Source organism: Gadus chalcogrammus, chromosome 20 (assembly GCF_026213295.1).
Source record: "Gadus chalcogrammus isolate NIFS_2021 chromosome 20, NIFS_Gcha_1.0, whole genome shotgun sequence".
NCBI classification, from domain to species: Eukaryota; Metazoa; Chordata; class Actinopteri; order Gadiformes; family Gadidae; genus Gadus; species Gadus chalcogrammus.
The window spans coordinates 23,388,791-23,413,792 of record NC_079431.1 but is presented as its reverse complement, the minus strand read 5'-3'; the positions used below and the strand labels follow the sequence as shown (position 1 = coordinate 23,413,792).

At 41.9% G+C, this 25,002-nt stretch overlaps 1 protein-coding gene across 1 annotated transcript in view; it reads right to left on the bottom strand.

Moving 5' to 3' along the window:
- Positions 1–21,439, bottom strand: part of neurod1 (neuronal differentiation 1) — a 38,550-nt gene extending 17,111 nt beyond the window's left edge. The window contains exon 1 of the mRNA XM_056579312.1: positions 21,219–21,439. Coding sequence (XP_056435287.1) covers positions 21,219–21,439 — 221 coding nt within the window. The remainder of the gene's footprint in view (positions 1–21,218) is intronic.
- Between the last annotated feature and the right edge of the window lie 3,563 nt (positions 21,440–25,002).

Here is a 25,002-nt window from a genome sequence, read left to right as displayed (position 1 = left end):
GTTCTGGATTTCTTCAAACAACAGCTACTAACGATTGTTAGTTGAGTCTGTCGTAGCTGAGCGGTACACTGCGAAAGATAGCGAATGTGTTTAACGTTTTGGTAGGTCTCGGTTAACTTTCTAGCTCCCATCATTGTGCTTTTATGTTTTGGTTCATCAGCTGTAGTATTATACCTTAGCTAACTTGTTCCCCAAAGGTATTGTGTCGATTTGGATTCACAATTATTGAAGCTGTAATGTTACCGTAATGTTATTAGGCCTTGTACATCGTCACGGCACATATTCAATACTAGAGAATTACTAAACAATGAACAAATAACAATGAACAATAACACCACAATGACTTAGCTTGAAATGGATCATTGACGTCTGACATTCTATAATTGTAGGCGAACAGGGCAGCAGAGAGAGAGGTCATGTTTCCCGAAGCTCCGCTAGGCATTGGAAAAAACTACTTAATTCATCGTTCAGATCTACTTTATCTTATTTTATTTACCTAACAGTATATAGTTTGTTTCCGTCGTCCTCAATCGCTCGATTCAACAATACATTTTGGCACTTTTTACTCCCGGATCAGACCACAGAAAAAGCCTTGGACATTCCTATCGCCAACATGCCTCTGTATTCGGATATCTCAGGCACGGAGACTGGGAAATGCACAGACTGCACCAAACTGCAACGGACATTGGCTTTATTAGAAACGAGACTAGCAGCATTAGAAAAATGCAAAGGACTCCTACAGGATACAGTGCCGATGGGTGAGTTTGCTGAGCTCACTCAGATACAGCAAGATGATCAAAGTTACACTGTATCCTTCCCGAAGCTGGATAAGAGAGAGACAGTTCCAGCTGCGTCTCACTGGCACAGAGTCGGCGCTAAGCCAAAACAACATACCAAAGTGAATCAACAAGTTCACTCAACGCCAAATGCTAAGCTACCCAAAGCTAAAGTTACATGTATCAGCCGGATTAGCCCGTCACTGAAATTAACCCTGCCACTAAAGAACCGGTTCCTGCCACTTCAAGAGTCCACGAACGCGCCTGCCACCCATGCACCCCTGAGCCCCTAGATGCGTCCGGACGGACAGTGCGGACAGAGACGGAACAACCAGTCGCCACGGAGGCGGGCTGCGCATGTGTCTGCCACCATCCAACAAGGGCCCATCTCAGAGAAAGCAGATGAACCAGAAACTCTGATTATAGGAGACTCAACTATCAAGGATATAACCGGTAAGAAGATCAAAACATGCATCTTCCCATATGGAATGGTTAGTGATATCAACCATAAACTAGCCAAAATCATATTGGAAAACCCCAAAATCTCACAGATTATTGTGCATGCAGGATTTAATGATATTGAAAGAGAACAGTCAGAACTTCTGAAGAGGGATTACACTGATCTATTGGATACACTGGACAAAATACACATCAAGTCATTCATCAGTGGACCCATACCAGCAGTTGACAGGGGAATAAACAGATTCAGTCATCTACTTGCACTGAATACATGGCTTTCCAGAGTCTGCAATGAAAGAGGAAGGGGCTTTATTGACAATTGCCTGCCACCCATGCACCCCTGAGCCCCGAGATGCGTCCGGACGGACAGTGCGGACAGAGACGGAACAATAACCAGTCGCCATTGAGGCGAGCTGAGAAGAAGCGAGACTACAGCCTCCCCACACATCTACTCTGCCACTATCTGACACACAGATAGCAGACAGCCCACAGACCTTGAAGAGAGACAACAGCCCGCCCGACCCCCTTCCTCTGCATTACCTCATCGACGATGACCTCCAGCCTCATCTCTCCCATAGCTATCTCTCCAGCCCCAATGTCTCCTCCCTTTGCGATTTTCCAGCCGAATATAAGAGACTGGAATATGTTGGCAGCAAACTTATATCTGCGTCATTGATAGCATCGCCATGCCATGGCGACAGGCTGATAACACCCAAGAGGATGGCGCCCCAGCCCCCCCCTATACTGATAGTAGTCCAGAGTATTACTGAGACAAAAAAGGGTTCAGCCGTAGACACAGTATAAAGGAAGTTTCACATAATCTGCTGAACCCAAGGTTGCCTACGTCAAAGCAGGGCAACTTTCGCATTCATGCTGTAACCACTAAGAGAGTAAACAAAGGGAAACTTAGACACACTGCTAACCTCACAAATCTCATATCTATTGCCTCCAAACCAAAAACAACCTTAAAGCCTATCAACAACACCATCAGGATGGCTCTACTTAATGTGAGGTCTCTTAATAACAAATAATTTTTAGTTAATGATTTTATTACCACTTCTAAACTGGATTATATATTTTTAACTGAAACATGGCTGGAACAAATGAACAGTGCAACCGTTCTGATAGAGACAGCTCCTCCCAACTATAACTTTTTTGATGCATGTAGATCTGGAAAAAGAGGTGGAGGGGTTGCTGCTATATTTAAAAATGTATTTCAGGGGAAACAGATGTTATTTGGTGATTTCCCATCGTTCAAATACCTTAGTGCTGTATTGAAATACTCCCCCAGAGTTCTCCTATTAATTATTTACAGGCCACCCACATATTCTGCAAATTTTTTCGATGACTTCACAGAATTATTGTCTAGCATCTCCACAGAATTTGACTGTCTAGTTATAACTGGTGAGTTCAATTTTCATACTGATGATTTGAATGAAAACTTTTTGCCATTTTGGACACATTTGAACTGTCTCAACATGTGAAAGAGGCTACTCATTGTAAGGGGCACACTCTAGACCTGGTTATCACAAAGGGCCTCAATGTTTCTGATCTCTCTGTGACTGATCCTTCCTTGTCTGACCACTTTTGTGTTTTCTTTAACATATCTTTTATTCCCGACATACAGACAAAATCAAACACTGTCAAAAAACGGTATATCAATAAAGATTCTAATGTACTTTTTAAAAAGGCCATCTCCTTGCTACCACCTCTAAACCCATGTTCTGCTGATGATCTTGTAGAAAACTTTAAAGTGGAAAGGAAGCAATCAAATAAACAGATGTCTATAGCACTAGTTAAATATTTCAATATACCATAAATACCATTAAAGTCGGAAATATGACCCATTATTCAGAATAAAGCACAAACAAGTTGCATAAATTATAATGTTTTCAGCCTGTGCGCCGCCATCTCTGTTTTCAGAATACGATGACGTCACGAGAATGGTTGGAAACATTCTATATTGTTTACATAGCGGTTCATAGCCTCACTAGCCGCGTTTATAGATTTCTATGCGGCATAGATCTGTCCGAATGTACTGTATACATGGCAGTAACAAAAGTGACCGTTATGTCTCTCGCGCACACCTGACACATCTCTGGACCGGCGGCGACATAATGGATGTCTTATCACTATCGGGGATTTTAAATTTGATTTTAATGAAAGCACAGCAGGAGAGAGCTTTTCTCTGCCTGCTCCTTCAATTAAGAAGGATGAGGACAGCGCAGCAACGTATTATTATATATTTACCCTAAGCTCCGCCGCAAAAGGAATTTGGATGCGAGTCCGCAGCCAAGACTGGTGGGAGAGAGTGGTCTTACGGGAATTTAGTGACCAGGAATCCTCGAAGGTCCAATTGCGAACTACTGCAGCTGCCATCTCTCTAAGTTAAGAAGTATTTTAACGTTCAGCCTGCAAAAATACTAGTAGTAGCCTACTCATTTACAGTTATCTCGGACGCGCGCGGACACTACGATATGCGAACACGTCATTAATAAACACCCATGTCCCGTCGCTTAGCAACTGGACACGCTTACCGGACTACTTTTACGGAGTGACAACAAAGACGTGAATCAGGCAATAAATCCACTTTCCTTGACAGCGGTGAAGTTCGGTGTGCTTAAAAGTACCGACGGAGCTCAGTGGACCAATTGCGAACTACTGCGGCTGCTCTAAGTTAAACCCCAATCTATTCGGAATAAGTGTGTACATGGCGATTAAAACGGACTACACCACCTCTTTTATTCGGCATAGAATCTATGCTGAACAGATAATTGTATTCCGAATGAGGCGTATACATGATCATTTTCTGTTCTGCATAGAAATCAATGCGGAACAGATGTGTCCATGTAAACGCGGCTACTGGTAGCTTACTGCATCAACAAAATGGATATATATGGCACATTATATATATATATATATATATATGGTGGAGGTGATAATAACTGACATCTCCCGGCTCTGCCCGTCCACAGGATGTTGTTTACAGCTATGAAAAGTAGTACACGGGTGCAGCAGCTGGGCTACCACGCTGCCTTACAGTTCGTTCATTTCATGATACATGTAATTGTCGTGCCATTTGGGTGTGCACATGAATATGCGAAAATAGTGCAACCGACGGTGTTTGCAAATGGATTATTTCCGAAATCAATGGATTATTTTGGCGATGGATTAGAAATTATCAAGAGCATGGAGTGAGCTAGTCTGCAAACAAGACAATCATCAAACAGTGAGTGTACTAATTTCTCTGTTTCTCTAGTACTAGAAGCTAAGTTTACCTCTCGTTCCTCTGCCTGGCAAGCACATTTCTGCGCTCTTTCTCTGCTCATAAGAGCAGCGCCCGGGTCAGATTTGACAGGTCTGTCCGTGTCTCCAGCACTATAGCCACTAAAATTAAAAATTGTTGGCACAGCATCTGGCTTCAGGCGATTGGTGGGACAGCAAAAGCTCCCTCTTCAATGTAATCAGCCTCTATAAAGTGGTCGCTACATACTCTCTGCCCTGATCCCATTCGGCGGCTGAGGCGTTTCAATGCAGCTAACCATCATTGGAGCAGTTTAGGCTTCTTGACAGGTTGACATGGAAATGAACTATTTTACCACTCTTTTACCCGATAATATTTGTTTGAACAGCCAGGGGCAATACAAAATGACCCCCCTGTTCTTCTTCCAAGATTTGACGTTTATTTGAAAGCGCTAACCATTCTGATGACGTAGCGCCTGCATTTTTAAAACATGGCCGCGCCCTAGTTGCGAAAGTCGTTATCAACATGTCACTTTCCAGTGAAACTAATTGAATTTCAAGTTGAATGAAAATCCATGTATTTTCAAAAATGAAAAAGCAACCAAAAAATGGTCACAGTTCTCATTGCTTCATTTCCACTTTAATTTGAAAATTTTGAAAGTCATAGATGTCATTGCACCTTATAAGGTTAAAACGATTTCTGGAAAGCAAAAGGCACCCTGGAGAAAAGTTGCTTCTGTAACAGCACAGAAAAAGGAATGCAGGAAGGTTGAACGCATCTGGCGTATAACAAAACTTCATATTCACCATGATATCTATAAAGAGAGCCTCCGTGCCTACAATTTAGACTTAAAAAATGCTAGAGAAACATTTTTCTCCAATATCATTAAAACCAACACTAATAATACAAAAACCCTATTTGCATCTGTTGACAGACTGACCAACCCCCCAACAGAAATTCCACCTGATCTCCATTCCACGCAGAAATGCAATGAGTTTGCAGCTTTTTATATTGATAAAATTGAAGGTATCAGACGCGCCATCAATATCTCCACTTCAAACAAAAATGTTGGACTACCACCCTGTTCAGGCAAAAATTACTTGGCAAGGATGGCATGCTTTAATGTTATAGACACTCAAAATCTTGTGGAAACTGTGACACAACTAAAGCCATCCACCTGTTGCCTTGATACTATACCTACCAACCTCTTTAAGAATGTTTTCGAATGCCTAGCAGTAGACATACTGCAGATAGTTAACAAATCTCTCCAGTCAGGCAATTTCCCAAAAGCTTTGAAAACTGCAGTTATTAAACCCCTTTTTAAAAAGCGGAGCCTAGATGCCTCTATTATTAACAACTACAGACCAATATCAAATCTACCCTTCATAAGTAAAATCATTGAGAAAGTTGTCCTCCAGCAACTAAATCACTTCCTGGCATCAACTGGTTGCTATGACACCTTCCAATCAGGATTTCGACACTGAAGACTAGGGTTGCCGCGGTGTGGACATTTTCACACCGAGTAATACGCTCGTGCCTACACCGGTAATACTGGTATAAACGGTATTGACTTTGAAACTATCGGTCAACCGCCATCTTCTCCGTCAACTCTCCTCTCACACTCGGTGACAGCGGCTGGCAGCGCGCCAATTCTCGGCGTCTTATAACGTTCTATATATAATAGTATATATATAGTATAATATAATTGTATATATCATAATATCACGGCGAAAAGCTCTGTGCGCCTCCGGATGGCCGTAGCGCGGGTAGCTCACGTAGGGATTGGGCTCTGCGGGGTTTGTTTACCGGCGTTGCTATGGTTACCGGTCTTGTAAGGAAGCACGTCAATTCTCGGCGCGACAATTCTCCCGCACAGAGCAGAACTGTGGCCTATTCTACACATTTTAATATGTCTAATTATAATTATATTATTCATTTTTACTGAATTTGTTTTTTATTACTGAAAAAAAAAAGAAAACTCGTGTGAGGCCAACACCGTTTACTCTGTGTTGCACACCGGCAACACCGGTAATACCGTATACCGCGGCAACCCTACTGTAGACGATGCATTACTTCTGGAAAGGTTAGAAAACTGGGTGGGGCTTTCAGGCACTGTCTTAAATTGGTTCAGGTCCTACCTACAAAATAGGAACTACTTTGTTTCCATTGGCGACTTTGTATCAGAATCAACCAACGTGACATGTGGAGTCCCACAAGGTTCGATCTTAGGACCCTCTTTATTCAACATCTACATGCTCCCACTAGGGCAAATCATGCAAAATAACAATATTGACCATCATTGCTATGCTGATGACACGCAAATCTATGTATCGCTATCACCAAATGACTATCGGCCCATAGATCTGCTGTGCCAGTGCATTGAGCAAGTGAAGGAATGGATGTGCCGAAATTTCCTTCAACTAAATGAGGACAAAACAGAGATAATTGTATTTGGTTCTCAAACGGAAAGGCTTAAAGTAACCCAACACCTTCACTCTCTGTCCCTGAAAACCTCAATCAAAGCCAGAAATCTAGGGGTTATCATGGATTCAGATTTACATTTTGACAGTCACATCAAATCAGTTACAAAATCGGCATATTATCACCTTAAAAATGTAGCAAGACTTAGGGGCTCATGTCCACCGAAGACTTACAAAAACTTGTACATGCCTTTATCACTAGTAAGCTTGATTACTGCAATGGTCTCCTTACAGGTCTCCCAAAACAAACTCTGAGGAAGCTTCAGCTTGTTCAGAATGCTGCTTTCTAACAAAGACCAAAAAATTTGATCATATTACACCAATTCTGAAATCGTTACATTGGCTTCCTGTAGGTCAGAGAATTGATTTTAAAATCATGTTGCTTACCTATAAATCCCTACATGGTTTAGGCCCAAAATATTTAACTGATATGCTTCCACTACATCAGCCTTTTAGACCACTAAGAAGCTCTGAGACCAATCTGTTAATTATCCCCAGAGTAAACACAAAACATGGGAAAGCAGGATTTAGTTACTACGCAACAAATAGCTGGAATAAACTCCCAGAGGATTTAAGACTTGCCCCAACTCTGAGCACCTATAAAACAAGACTGAAGACTTTTATGTTTGCTATAGCTTTCTGCTAAATCTTAAATACATTGCACTTTCTAAAAAGCTTTTTTAACTTTGCCTTTATTTTCTATTTTAATACTAAAATGCCTTTTTAACTTTCTATTTTTTGCATATGTTTTTCTTTTACTTACCTATTATTTGATTTAATTGTATGACAATGTTTATATGTGAAGCACTTTGAGTCTACCTTGTGTATGAAAAGTGCTATATAAATAAAGTTGCCTTGCCTTGCCTAGGTTGTATTTGGCGATCATAAGCCTACAATGAAAGGTAGGACTGCAAGCTACAACTGCAGGAATTCAAGGTTGTGTTCCCCAAGTCCAGGAAGGGGAAAGGCGCAACAAAGCCAATCAAAACACAACGTACATACAGTAAGTTGTAAAAAACAAAAAGGTTTTATCTTTGAATAGAAGAAGAAAAACATTTCTATAATTATTGCCCCATGTACTACATGTTCATGGAATAAAGAAAAAAACTAAAACACCCAGGACCCAACAAATGCTGAGGACCCATCATCATTTGTTGAAGACGATCCCCATCCCTGCAGACCTGTCATCCCAGTATGAAAAAAGCCCCAAAGAAGGAGGTAGTTGCCCTCCATGTCTCCCGCTTCAGTCAAGGGGCGACCGGAAACCAACATACTGTCCAGCCAGATCAGGAACCTCCTGGCGTATCCGGAGCACAATACACGACGGGATGACCTCCCTGACATTCTGTCCCAAGTAGCACCAGCTGACAAAGCTGCTATAGGACAGGTTCCAACACCTGTATGGAGAGGATTTATTACCAATCCTGTTGAAAACAGTGTTTACTGTGTATATCCAGGGATGCTTCTGTGAAGTGTTTGGATGATATGGTATTATGAAACATTACTGTTTCAATTCGATTCAAGACAGTTGTATCTCATTAAAAACATACATATTCTTCTGTCCAGGGCCGGCGCTAGTTATAGGCGAACTAGTGCCGCGTTTCCACTGCAGGGTGCGGAACGGATCGGATCGCAAAGGTGCGGTAGGGAGGGGGCGTTATAGCCCAGCTCAGTTCCGAGGTCGCGTTTCCACTGCCGACAGTACCCTTTAAGGTAGGCCGGATGTCGATCGCCGCGGCAGCTACGTAAACATCGTAAACAACGTCTTCTTCCCCAAGAATGCAGACGAACGTCTCCACCTCCTTGTTCGCCCAAGCAAGCTTTTTACGCGACGTTAATTGTAAAGAATAATACCTCGAGGCTACTGTTTGTTTGTTTTTATCCCCGCGTCACCCGGAAGTGACGATTCTGTCGACCAATCAACGGAGGGGGGGTGTAGCTAGAATTTCACGGGACCCTTTCAGGCGTCTGGTCTCGTTTTGGGTACCGCAACGGAGGAGTCCCGAGAATGGGGCCGGAACGGGTACGGCAAAGTCCGGGTCACGCCCACTTTTGGCGGTGGAAACGCGACCCGACCCGCACCTTTGCGATCCGATCCTTTCCGCACCCTGCAGTGGAAACGCGCCATAGGCGATCGCCTAGGGTGGCAAATCCCCCCCCCCCCTCGGGGTTTGAGATCTTGCCTAGGGCGTAATTTCACATAGTGCTGGCCCTGCTTCTGTCCTATGCCTCAAAGGTTCATAGTCCGCTCTAAGTATGTTGTTTATGTTCTGCAGTCTATATGGATTCAAGTACTAAGGATTTAGGCCTGGTTGTTGCACCATGCATGTTGGGTGGACTGGAAGTTGCTTCATTCGTCTTACAACCTAATGAGAACAATAAGTCCTGGGGCCGTATTCACAAAGGATTTTAGGGCTAAAAGTAGGTCCTAACTGGCGAATTTAGGAGTAACTCCTAAAAATAATGGGCGTGTCACTCTTAAATTTAGGACTCCTAACTCTAGGAGAGTTTAAAAGTCCTCAAGAGGACTCCTAACTCATTAAGACCTATTCACAAAGAATCGTAAATGCCTGCGAGATGAAATGTTAGGGTATTAAACTTGTTTTGGAGTTAATCGCGATGCAATAACATCCCCGACTAACAGGAATAATCAGATTAGTCCCGAAATAAAATGTTTGGCCACACTACTATTTAGCAACAGGGGAAATGCAACTCTGCAATGCCGTCGATTTAAAAATATCGCAACCATCAGTCAGCCGTGCCATAGACTTTCCTTTGGACATTCAACAATTACACAGGATCAAAGCCAACTTCATGGTAATTGCAGGTATGCCCGGTGTGGTTGGTGCTATTGACGGGACGCACATAAAAATAATTGCGCCATCAAAAGACGAGGACGTGTTCGTCAATCGGAAGAAAGTGCATTCCATCAACACGCAGGTTGTTTTTGATGCAAATTTTAACATAGCCTACTGGATGTTGTTGCAAAGTGGCCTGGATCTTCAGCTACCCATGATTCGCGCATTTTAATGGAGAGCGGTCTGAGGCAGCTTTTTGAGATGTACCAGTTGGGTGCCACTTGCTGGGAGACAGTGACTATCCATGCAAGACGTGGCTCTAGACACCCTACCTCAATCCACAACCGGGAGCACAGTTAAAGTATAACATGTAAGTGATTACGCAGATTACGCTTAGTCCTATGCGTAAAACACATCGTATTGGCTCTTTGACGCCTTTTATTTGTTGAATCCATATTTATTATTGTTTACTGATTTCTTCCATGCATGCTAGAGCACACAAACATACACGAAATGTTGTGGAGAGAGGAATTGGGCAGATGAAACGTCGGTTCATGTCCTCCACGGCGAAATACGCCTCACCCCAGAGAGGGCAAGCACAGTAATCACTGTATGTGCCATTCTACACAACCTCTGCAAGCGGAGGAACATTCCACAGCCAGACGATGATGATGATGATGATGATGATGATGATGATGATGATGATGATGATGATGATGATGATGATGACGGCGATCAACATGACAAGGAATTTGGCCGTGTGGTAGCCTACCGAGTGGACAGGCATTTAGGGATCACTTTGAAAACACATTTTAGGTAAACACCTTGGCACAAATCAGTCAACACTTGTGTAGTTCATAACATTTATTTTCTTTTAAATTGTGCGTATTTTTATTGTTTGCTTTCTCTCCCTCTTGAACGTGCAGGCTACAACGTCATTATCGTGGTCTGCACAAAATTGTCATCATGCGTGTATTCTGCTAACTGCACTATAACTACTTAATAGGAATTCATTTCTAGCCTAGGCTATTTCCTTGTTTTTCGGTGATTCAGTGGGCTCGTCTGAACAACCAATCACCGAACTGACCGCTTCTAAACTCGTGCACGAGAATTGACGTAATCCATAGCAACGGCGCGTCACTCTTAGTTCACTCTTTGTGATTTATCCTTAGTAAGAGTAGGTCTCAGCGGCTTTGTGAATAACTTTTAAGAAAAAACTCCTACGTAAAATGTTTTAGCGCGAGTTAGGAGCACTCCTAGCGGTAAGATAAAATGCTTTGTGAATACGGCCCCTGAACTGCTTTTTTTGCCAGGTTTGACTGTTCTGACAACATTGACAACACGCGGGCACAGCAGGGAACCAACACCAGTGCTGACTCTGAGCCCCAACAACGTGAGACGGACCCTACAGCAGATCAACCCCAAACAAGCCACCGGACCTGACGGAGTACCAGGGAGGGTTCTGAAGCAATCTGCAGGGGAGCTGACTGTGGTGCTCACGGACCTGTTGAACACCTCCCTGCTGCAGCCCTACGTCCCCACATGCCTCAAGACAGCCACAATCATTTCTGTCCCAAAACAATCAGCCATCAGGACCCTCACTGACTACCGGCCTATTTATAGACTATAGGTCCGCCTTCAACACCATCGCCCCCCCGTTACTTGCCACTTAGCTGGACAACTTGGGCCTCAACACACACCTGAGCAAGTGGGTCCTGGACTTTCTCACCGGTCTCCTCAAGCATCACCCTGAACATCGGTACACCGCAGGGGTGTGTTGAGCCCCTTCCTCTTCTCTCTCTACACTCTCGACTGCAGACCCACCCACGAGGCGAACATCATATTAAAGTTTGCAGACGACACCATCATGGTAGGCAGGATCACGAGTAACAATGAGGCTGCCTACAGGACAGAGGTGGAGAACCTGGTGAGCTGGAGCCGAGAAAACAACCTGATCCTCAACACATTAAAAACCAAAGAGATGATCCTGGACTTCCCTATTCTAGTAGTACCCCTAAATGCAATTATTAACCCCAAAAAACATAATATCATCCCTTTAACCTTTTAAAATAAACTGCCTTTTAATAGTAGTACAATTTTATTTTTTAGAATTCTTCCTGAACTTCCCTAACCAACACCTCCTTCATACTTTATGCTTGAATAATAATAACATTAAATACTACTTTAGTAACCAAATGTTTTTTTTTTACTTCTTCTTAAAGGGAAACTTCACCCATTTCCATTAAAGGGCAACTTCACCAATTTAACTTAAGCTTTGTATCTTTAGAAAACCACTCATATTTTTGAATGGTCGAGCATCATTCCCTTATTTTCTGGAGAGACTGGAGAGATCAGTATCAATCTCCAACACTTCCGGTTTACAATGACGCAATATGACGATTTTTGCGTACAAGACAATAGGAAGTGTAAGAGGGGATGATTCTCGTAAGACTACAACCACTAGTCCCACCCCCCTCTAGGGGGTGGGACCCACTGATGCTACAGACCTATTAGAGCAGTGCCAGTGGGTGGGACTTCTCCAGCAGAAACTAACATCCACAGCGTCTGAAGCTAAGCTAACAGAGGCTGTTGATACAACTGAAGTACAATGGTGGAGGGTACTGGATCTGACATAGAAGATGGCACCATGCAAAAGTTCACCATTTCTAAGAAATACAAACGAGGACTACCGTATTTTCCGCACTATAAGGCGCACCGGATTATAAGGCGCACCTTCAATGAATGGCCTATTTTAGAACTGTTTTCATATATAGGGCGCAACGGATTATAAGGCGCATAGAATAGAAGATACTGCAGTCAAACGTTTGACTGGGGTTGCGTTATGCATCTACTAGATGGAGCTGTGCTAAAGGGAATGTCAACAAAACAGTCAGATAAAGTCAAACTTTATTAAGCGTTCTGACAACTCCGTTCACTCCCATGGTAACGATGTTCAAACGTTAATGTGCATATTAACAATATCTCCCAGCCTTGTTCAGTTTTAAAGAAAAAAAAGAAACACAGTCTGATACCGCTAATTCAAACGTTAGTGCATAACTCAACATTGTTCAGTTACGTATAACACGTAAAGCTCACTTTTTCAGTTCATTCCCCGTCCACGAATCCCTTGAATTCTTCTTCTTCAGTGTCCGAATTGGACAGTTGGGCGAGTATGGCATCCAACATGCCCGGCTCCCTCTCGTCATTATCCGTGTTGCTGCTGTTGCCTGGCAGTTCAGTGATTATTCCTGCCTTCGTGAAAGCTTGGACCACAGTTGAGACTGATATATCAGCCCAGGCATCCATGATCCATAGGCAGATAGTGGCGTAAGTCGCCCGGCGCTGTCTCCCCGTCTTGGTGAACGTGTGTTCGCCTAAGGCCCCGTCCACACGAAGCCGATTTTATGGTGAAACCGCATAAGTCTTGTCCGTTCGGCCGACGTCCAGACGGAGCCGGCGAATCCGGTGCCCGAAACCGCACACTTCTGAAACCACCCCCGGTGGTGGTTTCCAATCTATCCGGACCTATGCGGTTTTGTGTTATGATTCGTGTGGACGTCTGAAACGCTTGATGGCATTAGCCCCCCAACCAGCTGGGGGATGTCAGAGTTGCGTTGAATTTTTTGTTTATTTTATTTGTACTCTTTTTGTAGCTTTAAATAAAGCCCCTTGATAAATGTAATTAGTAAATGTGCATTAAAAAGTATTTCTGCTCAATTTAAAAGGTTGAATCTCCTCGTGACTGAATGTTTGTATACAGCGCGCAGGCTTGATGCGCTCCACTTTTTTCTGTGGAGAACCAGCGCCTTGAATATTTACTACAGCGTTTCTACAGCTCGATGCGGTTTTGAAATGACTCCGTCTTTACGGAGATATCCCTGAACCGCATAAAACGAAATCGGATCGTTTTCACCAACTAATACTCTTCACTAGAAATGTTGTGTGAAATGATTTTCAAGCGGTCTTGCGGTATAAGCTTGGTAGATGGAACAGCGAGGTGTCCGATAGGTGGAGATCTAGATAAGCGGGAGTGGCCAGCGAAGCTGGGCATCGTGGTGCATGGTGGGAGTTGTCTTCAATCCACAAGCGCCAAAATGTCACTTTCTGCCTTTTCTCGGTCAAGACCGCACCAAATTAGAATTTTATTTTATTATTTGACTACATATAGGACCAAATTTCAAAACATATTCATGCCTCGACCGGTGAAATGCTCCTTTAAACTTTTGCACTCCCAAATAGACACACATGGGATTTCTGTACACAACATAAAGTATCAAAATCTATAAACTGTCACTACTTCCACAATATTTACCACAAAGAAATATTCTACATCGTTGAGCTCCTCAACGATGGTGTTGTTGTAAGACCTTTACGCATACACACATAATGAAATCAAAAAATCTGTATGATCTAAACAGCGGTTTAAAACAATAATTCACACATTGATGATCTCTGACCTTTGACCCTGGGGTTGCTATAGAATCTAGCCAGAAAAATCTAGAAACCAACCTAGAACACCCTAGCAACCCCCCAGCACACCCTAGCAATCAACAGGAATAGTTGTTAACATCGATATCACTCTAGTAACTGTCCAGAACACCTTAGCACCATGTTAAACACTCAAGCAAACATCCAAAACATCCAATAAGCAACACCCAAGAAGCAACATATAAAGCAACCATCACAAAACTACATTTCTACTTCACTTCACTATTCGGTGCAATTCTAATATACTGATATTCCCAACATTAGCTACAGATCACAATATCCTCTGAAGTTCTACTAGTTACGTGAGATCTACTAGACAGCAATCTGCCTAACTTCTTCTACGGTATTCTTACTTTATTATCTCTTCAAACTTTGGTGCCTAACTCCTCCCATAATGTAATGATTAACCTTGGCTTTAAACAAGAAATATGATAATGGATAGCTTTCGAGTCGACTGCTAACACACATCCTAACTTCCGTTCCTTGCTTTAGCATAACGTAGGCTCCCATTAGATCTGAATATATTGTGTAACGTCTTTACTGATCAACTTTGTATTAAATCTAGGTTTGGCAATAATATGTGGCATTGAACTGGATTGCAATTCCTATTTAACCATCCAGTGGCTAATGATGAGCAGGGGTTGATTACAATTGCCTTGATTGTCCGCTGGTTTTGCGCACATCGATGCACAGTTTGCCAAGTTTCCTTCGGCCATATACCAAGGTTTTATGAGCAATTTGAGGCTGCAAACGAACTGAAAATGACTGTGTATGTACATGTACAAAGTATATGGCCAATGTTTCCTTCGGCCATTTACCAGTCTATTTTAGGCTGCAGATGACCCCCAAAATGTCTATCTATGCAAACCGGTATCACGCATTTTAATGTCATATCTCAATGCATACGGGCTGTTTTCAAAAATAAAATGTGAACTGCATACTGTTGTACTCCACAATTGTTAGATCACATCTATCTAAAAGTAGATTTGAGCTCCTCATGCAATATATGTTTATTAAAAGAAGCTCAGGAAAGTTAGTTAGTTGTGAATCATAATTTCAATATTTACAATAATGGAAACAAAGACACTATTAAAGCGCTGCATTTCAAAGAGAATTCAAACTGTATAGAATGGCTAATGTCATGGCTGTCTGGCAGGTCAGCTCCTCTTTAGCATGGCCCCACATGGCTCACTTTGCTCCTTGATGGCCAATTTATTGGCAACATTTGAGGAGACAAATCAAATATGAACTGCAAATGATGGCCTTTGCTAAATACAGTTTGCTAGTGATGAGAGATGGCCAGAGACGTTGCCTGCAGAATGACCTGGGGTCTCATTTATAACCGTTGCGTACGCACAAAACGGGGCTGAAATTGGCGTACGTGACTTTCCACGCCAAGGTTGTGATCTATAAAAAAACCAACTTGACGGGAATATGTGCACAGCCCTAAGCAAACTCTGACCCATGCGTACGCATGGTTTGGAGGAAAAGGAGAATTTGCGACACAGATGGTGTGGTGGTGAACTGAAGTCAGACCGAAGAATTGTAGAGTGAGAAGAACGATTATGTTTTATCATCGCCCTTCATAAATTTAATTTAAACCCGTATCATGCGTTAAATCTATGTAATCAGAATAATTTAAGTCAACTGTGTTATTTCTCAGTTATAACTCCAGAAACATCTCCTTAGAATATAAAAAATAAATAAAAATCACTCCATACTGTCCACTGACGGCGCGACTGCATGGAATAAAGCATCCGTCCAACATGTGTCAATAACATAATATTTTTATGTGACACTGTAAACACATAATCAAATGTCAATTAAATCCCAAGTGTGGAAAACCAAGCCACACTCCTCATCACAATCGTTGTCCGTTACTCTTGATGCTTTTCATGACAAATCAGGCATTAAAAAGGGGTTATGTTCAAGAACATTTTACGTGGATGATTACAAACTGATTATCCAAGGTGTTCTCGGTCAGTCTTATTACCGTAACCCTATACATGCAGAGGTGAGCGCCGTGGTTAATGCTGCACCATATGGCACTTCTGGCGGACCATGCAAATGACAGGATTCGGAGGGAGATGGTCTTTAGGGACCATAACGATTTATTGGTAGACTACATAAAAAGATGTAACTTTATGTCAGACCACTTCTTTTTTAATTCTGGGACTGTGCGCTACTGCGCTCCTTGCTACTGACAGAGTACACTGCTGCAGCAACATGTTGCCACTCACTCTGCTTTTTGTTGTTGGCGATCCCAATCCCGTGACCGCCGAACAAAACTACTTTTCGGGCCTCCATCTCACCCACAAGTGTCTCCACTTCAACCTCCGTGAAATGTCGCTTTTTTGCTTTTCTCAGTACTTTTGCCATTGTTTCCGACAAGACATAATACTTGCATCTGAGTCTGTTTTATATGCAGATCGAATTCATGAGGTCATTTGCATTGACCATTTATGGTTAAAAAGGGGCGTGTACAGGGCGGAACGTGAAGCTGATTCAGCTCCGCACACTTGTAGGCAGTCTGTGATTTATAAAGCAAAGATTGCGTACGGTGTGCGTACGCAGGGTTTTATAAATCTGAATATTTTTTGGCGCACGCAAAACTTGGCTTCTGGGCGTACGCACATTTTTAGTAACGATCCCACGCACAGTTTTATAAATGAGACCCCTGGGGTCTCATTTATAAAACTCATTTATAAAACTTCTCATTTATAAAACGTTTTATAAATGAGAAGTACGCATGGGTCAGAGTTTGCTTAGGGCTGCGCACATTTTCCCGTCAAGTTGTTTTTTTATAGATCACAACCTTGGCATGAAAAGTCACGTACGCAACTTTCAGCCCCGTTTTGTGCGTACGCAACGGTTATAAATGAGACCCCTGGTCCTTCGTGGCTAACAAGGACATTTCGACCTTTTCCATTAGAGCTTTCCATTTGGCCTCAAAGTCCTTGGGGTAGAGAGAAGCGTACAAACACCAGCATTTTCAAGTTTTGCTCAACAAAGTGTTGTTGTAGTTGGTGTCATTGACAGCCCTTAGCCACTAGAGCGCATGTTGCCAGCATGGTCGGTTTGTGCATTGTGATAAATGAAAAGGTTGGGGTGATACCCTAATGGTGGGGTTATCTTGGTGCAGAGTGGACGGTTGGGCGTGTCTTGGGAATGGTTTTATGCTGCTAACAGAAAATTAGCGGCATAAAAGCGGTACTGTTTTGTCCCGACACATTTCTCATTTCATATTGAGTTATATATTATCGTATTCGAAGATGGAACGCTCCTTCAACAACTCTTCATTTTCATACCTTTAACCTGTGTTCATACATTGAACCAAACATCACATTTTCATCTTCATACTTCATACAGATCTTTAAAAGAAATGTCCATTACTTTACAGAGAAAAGACATTGCCTGACGTAGGACCACATAAATAGTTAAAGGAACATAAAATTACAAAAAGAGGAGCCACTCGCAAATGAGTGTTTTTACTTCCTTATTGCACCTAGTCTAACTTGCTTAGCATCCTATAGGTCCTATCTCTTTTGGGACAGCTTCTGAAAAAATATGGGGGGACTTTATACCGTATAGCTTGCATAGACTTGTGATAACAGATGATAATTATTCACCTAAATAACGTAACTATGCATATGTTGTTCATTGCTCAGTATGCAAAGGAGAGTTAAAGTGACAGCACCGTGTCCCTCTCACTCTTCACATTGCTTCTCTGCCCTTCCTTTGACTCTTCCATGTTGTAAGCTCCTTCGGCAGCATGCTTTAGAGTCGCTCAGGTCTTCTCTCCGGTATGCAGGTCAAGCTTCTGTTGTACTGGCTACACACTTTATGTATTTTTCAAGCAATTTCATTACTTCATGGACTTTCACTAATTTATTTTGTAGATGGGGTGAGTAATCCTGATTGAAAACATAGTTTGTCTCGGAGAAAACGTGTCCCTGGCTGCATGCCCGCCATAGCATTTCGCCGTTTACCCTGCATCCAGGAATCTTTATTTTTGTTGCTCTAGGAGGGGCTGTTAAATCCTTAGGCTTAGACACCAGTGGAGGATGGACCTTTTCAACATTAATCTCCATGTCTGGTGGAGTACCTGCTGAAGCAGCTCTTTTCAGGATTTTGAAAATTCATCTGTTTCAGTCTGTTTCGGAGGTCATCACGGTCATCACGTCAAGTATGTTTTGGTCTTGCTGATCTTTGTTGCTAGCAGTGTTTAGGATAGTTGGTCTTGGCGGTCCCTATTTATCTGCCTTTTGTTTGCTGGGGTTCTTTTGTCAAGTATTTTAAGGTCTCATTTTGTCTGGGTACTGTCGGGGTTTAACATCATTAGGCTTCAGTTGTCCCCTTTTCTTTTGTCAAACGGAGCTCAAAATATAAAATATATATATATATATATCAAATATATATTTTCATTAGTTTGTCAACTTTTACTGAACATGCCCATGTCCAGGTCTTTGAGAACAAGGTTATGGTTTGAGGAAAGGTTCTTCATACAAGGCATGGCAGTCTGCCCAAAATGAGGCAGGTAGGCTTCTAAAAGCCATATTTTTCACGCCATTGTATCTGTGTAATCCAGATTCCAGCAGTATGAGCCACATCATTCTGCAACCTTAACATTCTGCAACTTTTATTTCCCAATAGAGGTCAGTTACATTCGATTAGGTTGCATGTCAATGGTGTCATAGACCCTTTACCCACTAACTTTTGGGGAAACACGCCAAAACAGTTGAGACCTGATTTATTGATGTATTCGATCGATACTACGATGTGCTATACAATGACAAGTGGCTAATGCATTCAATCGCATCTGATATGCATTTTTATCTTTCCGAGAAGACGAAAACGTTAGCTGAGATGGTTTCCACTAATGTAAACATAATGAAAGTCAGTGTTCTGGTATCATATACAGTGTATGTTAAGTCGGTTTAACCTGTATTATATACAGTCTATATTAAGTAGACTGTATATAATATAATACCTGTACTATATACAGTCTATGTAAGGCCAGTTTAACCTGTATTATATACAATCCATGTTAAGTCAGTTTAACCTGTATTATTTACAGTCTATACAGGTCAAACTAAGTTTGACCTGTATTACAGTCTATGTTAAGTCAGTTTAACCTGTATTATATAAAGTCTGTGTTAAGTCAGATTGACTTGTCTAATATACAGTCTATGATAAGTCTGTTTAACCTGTACTATATACAGTCTATGTAAGGCCAGTTTAACCTGTATTATATACAATCCATGTTAAGTCAGTTTAACCTGTATTATTTACAGTCTATGTTAAGTCAGTTTAGCCTGTGTCCTATAGGCCCAATCCCAATGTCCGGACTCATGGACGTTGATGTGCTTTCTCGCAAAATTATTAAGGCCTTAGGGCTGTCCCAATGTCGAATTCCAAAGGGCGTGAGGGTTTGAGTCCACACTGTGTAGAATTCAACTAAGGGAATTACCCACAGTTCAAAATGTTGTGACGTTTACCACGGAGACCATAGGGAAATCCATAAATTAGGAAGGTAAACAACAAGACGACTCAATGCACGACCAGATGGGAATTTCTGCCTTTTTCTGGATCATTTGGATTAGCTCACCAAAGAGAGGCTCTTTTGGCTACCAAACGGCTCTTCATAGTACTAATTATACCTTTTATAATTCAGCCAAATGAAGCCCGTTCTGACTTATGATTAGTGTGTGTAGGCCAATAATCACCTGATTCAATACATCCTTTATACTGAAGTATTCAAAAGTAAAAATTAGATTTTTCTAATATCAATAAATTGCTGTTGCCGATTGTCTTCATTGCATTAAAAAAAGAAAAAAGAGAATTCCCAAACCGGCAAGTGTCAGCAGCATCTTTGTCATTAAACGTTGCCAAGGTAACATGTGCTCTCGTGAAGTGCTGTCCCAATCCCATATATACCTATCTGAGCCGATGTGGCCTCACGCACTCACTCACTTAGCAACTGAGATCAATTAAGTCTGTGAGTCCTTAGTCCTTAGTCCAGGGCTTAGTCAGGGCTCACTTTGGGATTTGGCCATACAGTCTATGTTAAGTTTAACCTGTATTATATATTTAGTGGGAAATTTTATTTTATATATTTTAAGTGGGAAAGCGACATTAGAGGAGGACTGAGTGCTCATTAAAGCAGGACTGCCTGAATCCTCGACAGGTTCCCACCGAGGCTGGCCTGTGATGATTATATTTCCCCCAAGCGTCAAAATGTGGCATATCCAATATCTTTCTCATAAAAAAATAAATAAAAACAAACCTTAATTCTAGCTACAATCACACGTAGAATCTAATCCTACACTGTAATGTATACAGTTACTATACATATATTATCTATACATATATACATTTACAAAACATAATAAATCGAATATAAGATAAATAAAGCACATCTTAGAATATAAACCACCTAAGAAAATTATATTAATTATTTAATTAATTTTATTAAATTAAATGAATTATATAAACACCTCATTATGAACCATATCTTTATCTTTACTTAAAGTGCGAGTTCAAGTAATTAAAGTGTGCGTGCACTTTATACCAAATATCCCCCTCCTGGCCTCCGGAGAACTCGGACCTCCGATTCAGATAAAGAACAGAAAGCAGAACAAGAGTCAACAGTCTCTGCCCTCCGCTGCTGGAGACAGCTCTGTTATCTTATGAGGTCAGTAAATCATCTGTTAAACCCGACACTTCTTTTTAAATAACATTAAGCCATCCCTTATCTCATTTTAAACCTAGTTTAAATCTCTTAAGCAGAGATTATTTTACTATAATACACCGCCACCACCCGAGAACAGAACCAAACTTAAGGCTCTGAAAATAACTAATGCATTACTTCATAAAACATAAATGATAACTATTATTTTCTTCAAATCAAACCCAACAGATGATCTCTAGATGATGAATGAATGATGGATAATTAATGATGATAATGAAACACCTCTGCATGCGGGCTTTGGTCATTTTCTTCTCCTTCGGCCCTCGCCTTTTGGGTTTGTTGTCTCCATCTTCCTCCCCTTCATCCTCCTCCTCTTCTCCCTCCTCCTCGTCTCCCTCCTCGAGCCGTTGACGGTCCTCCTCCTCTTCCCCCTCCACTTCCTCACGTGGCTCCCGCACGCCGCCCTCCTCTAGCACGCACTCCTCCGTACAACACTTGGTCATTTTAAACTATTAAATTAAAGCATAGAAATGGTTTGGAGTTACTATGAATAACTTTCTGTACAAGACTTTAACATCATTGTTAAATGACCAATACTAAAGTGTTAGAATAAGGGCTTCTATTGAAGTTACTGCTCTGCGCGCAGGGCCCCTCCAGGGGCCCCTCCTGTGACCGACCCAGAGGCCCTCGATAGATGACCCCCAGATGGCACACAGGGCCCACATGTTGTCGGAGCCCGCTCATCATGAACCACGTGAGGAATTGCAACCGGCCGCAACGTCTAGAATCATTCAAGTGAAATCGAACCGAAAAAAACAAGAGTGGGGGCCCCCATCGAGGGGCCCGGGGACACTCAGAGCACAAAGGGCCTCGCTATAAAACAACCTGGCTTAAACTGAACAGAGCTGCTGAACACGGTTCCTGAAAAATGCTAAACATCGATTTATTTACATATACTGATTACATACTCTGACATGCACTGAATGGAGTCAGCCAGGGTCGCATAGTCTAGACCAGGGGTTCTCAAACTATATGGGGCCGGGGACCCCCCCATAGGGCAGAAATTATTTCAAGGACCCCCTCATAACCGCAACACAAATGTAATCATATAGGCTCATGTCTATTTTTTCTGTTGGATGCTTTTGAACTCTTTTATGCTTCAATCATTCAGTGCTAATACCACAATAGTATTAAATAAGCATTTTATGGTATTTTGGCATAACTTTACAATATGTAAATAGATTTTACTTTTTTATAAATGTGTGTATAAAAATGTCACACACACACACACACACACACACACACACACACACACACACACACACACACACACACGCACACCCCAAACAAATCCAGCAAAAACATGACACGGCAACATTGCCCAATGTTGTCACAATGGACATGGGACAACGGCAGAGGACATGTTTATTTCCAAATGTCTGCAAGGATTGCTTTACAAGAGAGATAGTAAAGTGGTGCAAAACAGTTAAATTATTCACCCACGTAAACACGTTACCTACTGTTACCAATGGTCCATCGTAACAAATCGCCTGCTCGGCATGCCATGCATATATGGATGAAGCTTTGAAGGGGACGCAAAACACAGCTTTGGCAACGCTGTTGAACGCTGATTGGCTGTCATCACGCGTTTGCTGCCGAAAATATGAAATATTTAAACTCGAACAGCATTTGACGCGCTGCAAAATACGTGAACGCGCCTGCAGCGCGGGCACGGGCGTGCTGCGCTGCAAATCAAATCTTGCCGCGCCGCAAATCAAATTTTGCTGCCGGTTTTCTCGGCAGCAAGTGGTCCGGCAGCAAACCCGCAACGCGTCTCTACATTCACTTTGAATGGGATCGTGCTGCGCGGCATCTTTTTGCATCTTTTGGTGTGAACGCAGGGCAGACTCAAGGATGCGTTGACAGGTTGACGCAATGTTAACAGAGTTACTATTGGCCGAAAATTAAAGCAGGGGTAAAGCAAGGTAAAGCCTGAGGGAGTTTGACGTAATGTAAAAGCCGAGTGTTCATTGGTTTAACGTTACGCCGACGGGAGTAATGACGACCGGCCCGACATTTTTTCCATAAATACCGGTATGTTTATGTTGTAACAATAAGCTCTTCACGGACCCCCTGGCAACGCGCCGCGGACCCCCGGGGGTCCGGGGACCCCACTTTGAGAACCGAGGGTCTAGACAGTAGCTGCTGGTAGCTAGTCTCAAGCAGGCTTCCAAATGACCATCAGTCATGGTGGAACGGTATTTTGACAAAATAATCTTTGTGTGGGAAAAGGCAAGGCGGTAGCACATTTCCTCATGTTTGGGTGCTTTTCCTTTGTTAGTAAGTTCCCAAATTGTCCAGGAGCCATGGACTTAAGGTCAATATCAGCTTGTACTTTCAAAATCTCTTCCTCCACTGCGGACGTGTGCAGGGGAAACACCCCTGCAATTTTTAATGCGAGTAAATCAACCTCAACATCTTCCCTAAATGGATAGCACATAAATGTAGCGATTGGCTTGAGTAAAGAAAATTCTTGAAACCGTTTGTCAAAGTCTGACAGACAATTTTCGTCGAATAATTGGTCAATCCAATAGAGATGATACTCCACCTCTTGCACCATTTTTTTTTAGGTAAAGAGTTTTTAGTTTTTTTTGGAATGTCCCGTGATCTACCCGCACAACCTTTGTGATTGAGTGGTCGATCGCTATCGACGTATTGGGCACCTCTACAGGGGACCTACATCATGCATACATAAATTGTATTTGTCTATGATTCCTTTTTTTTGAAGAATGACAACAAATAGGCCTGTGTTACAAAATGTAAACACATAGTGGTCATTTTCAGCTATTAATAGTCAAATCATTTATTTTATTGTATTACTATAATCATTCTTATCGTCATTATCTGGAAACGTGTATTTTGTGTGTGTGTGTTAGAGGAGTGGAGAAAGAGAAAGGAGAGAGAGGGATACTATACAGAACAGGTTTTTAAACAACTAATCTATCCATCTATAGTTAAATATTAAACTCATGAAATTTGACGTTTGAGCAGAAGGAAAATCCATAACTTTAATCACTAGAAAGTTTTCGCAAAAGATGCACACATTTTGAACATTAGACTTTATCTATATAATTATAGATCTATAAATAGAATTACAGATAATTATATAATTATTTGAAATACCAAAAGCAATATTTGTTGTTTGTATAATACTAAAAAATATTATTGGTTTTATGAATGTAATCATTGTAGTTATTATTTGGGAATATATAAATATATATTAATCACTATATGAAAGTCGGATTTCTATTAACTAAATTTGACCACTGATAAACATGAGTGCTTGAAAAAAGCATGAGTGCGTTAATAGCTTTTCAATTGACGTTTGTAGCAATTATTGTATTTTAAACTTAAAAATAATAATAGAAATATTAAAGCCACCTAATTAAATCTTTGTTATTCAATTGAAATATTAGCATTTGTTAACAAAGTAATTGAAACATACCTGTTCCACAACGAAGAGTAGCAAGATCCTCAAGTCAGTGTGTGTGCGTGTGCGTGTGTGTGTGTTAGAGTCACAGTGTGTCCTCTTTTATGCATCCAAGATGAGAGAGTGAGACTAAGAGAGAGAGAGAGAGAGAGAGACGGGGAAAAGGGGATGAGGCTCATCCCCTTCTCCGTCGCTTTCGGCACGAGCCATATGGTTCATTACGTCATGAAAACTCTCTCTCTCCTCCCTCCCTCTCTCCCTCCCTCTCTCTCTCTCCACCTCTTTCTTCCTATCTCTGTAACCGCTCTCTCCTCATATCTCTCCCACTTGCACCCTCACTCTCTTTCTCCACCATCTCTCTCCGCCTCTCCTCTCTCTTCACCCCCCCTCTCTCTCTACATCTATCTCCCCTCTTTCTATACCTCTCTCTGTTTGGAGACTGGACCATCTGTCAACAGTTGGTCCACACACACACACACACACACACACACACACACACACACACACACACACACACACACACACACACACACACACACACACACACACACACACACACACACACACAGTTGAGAA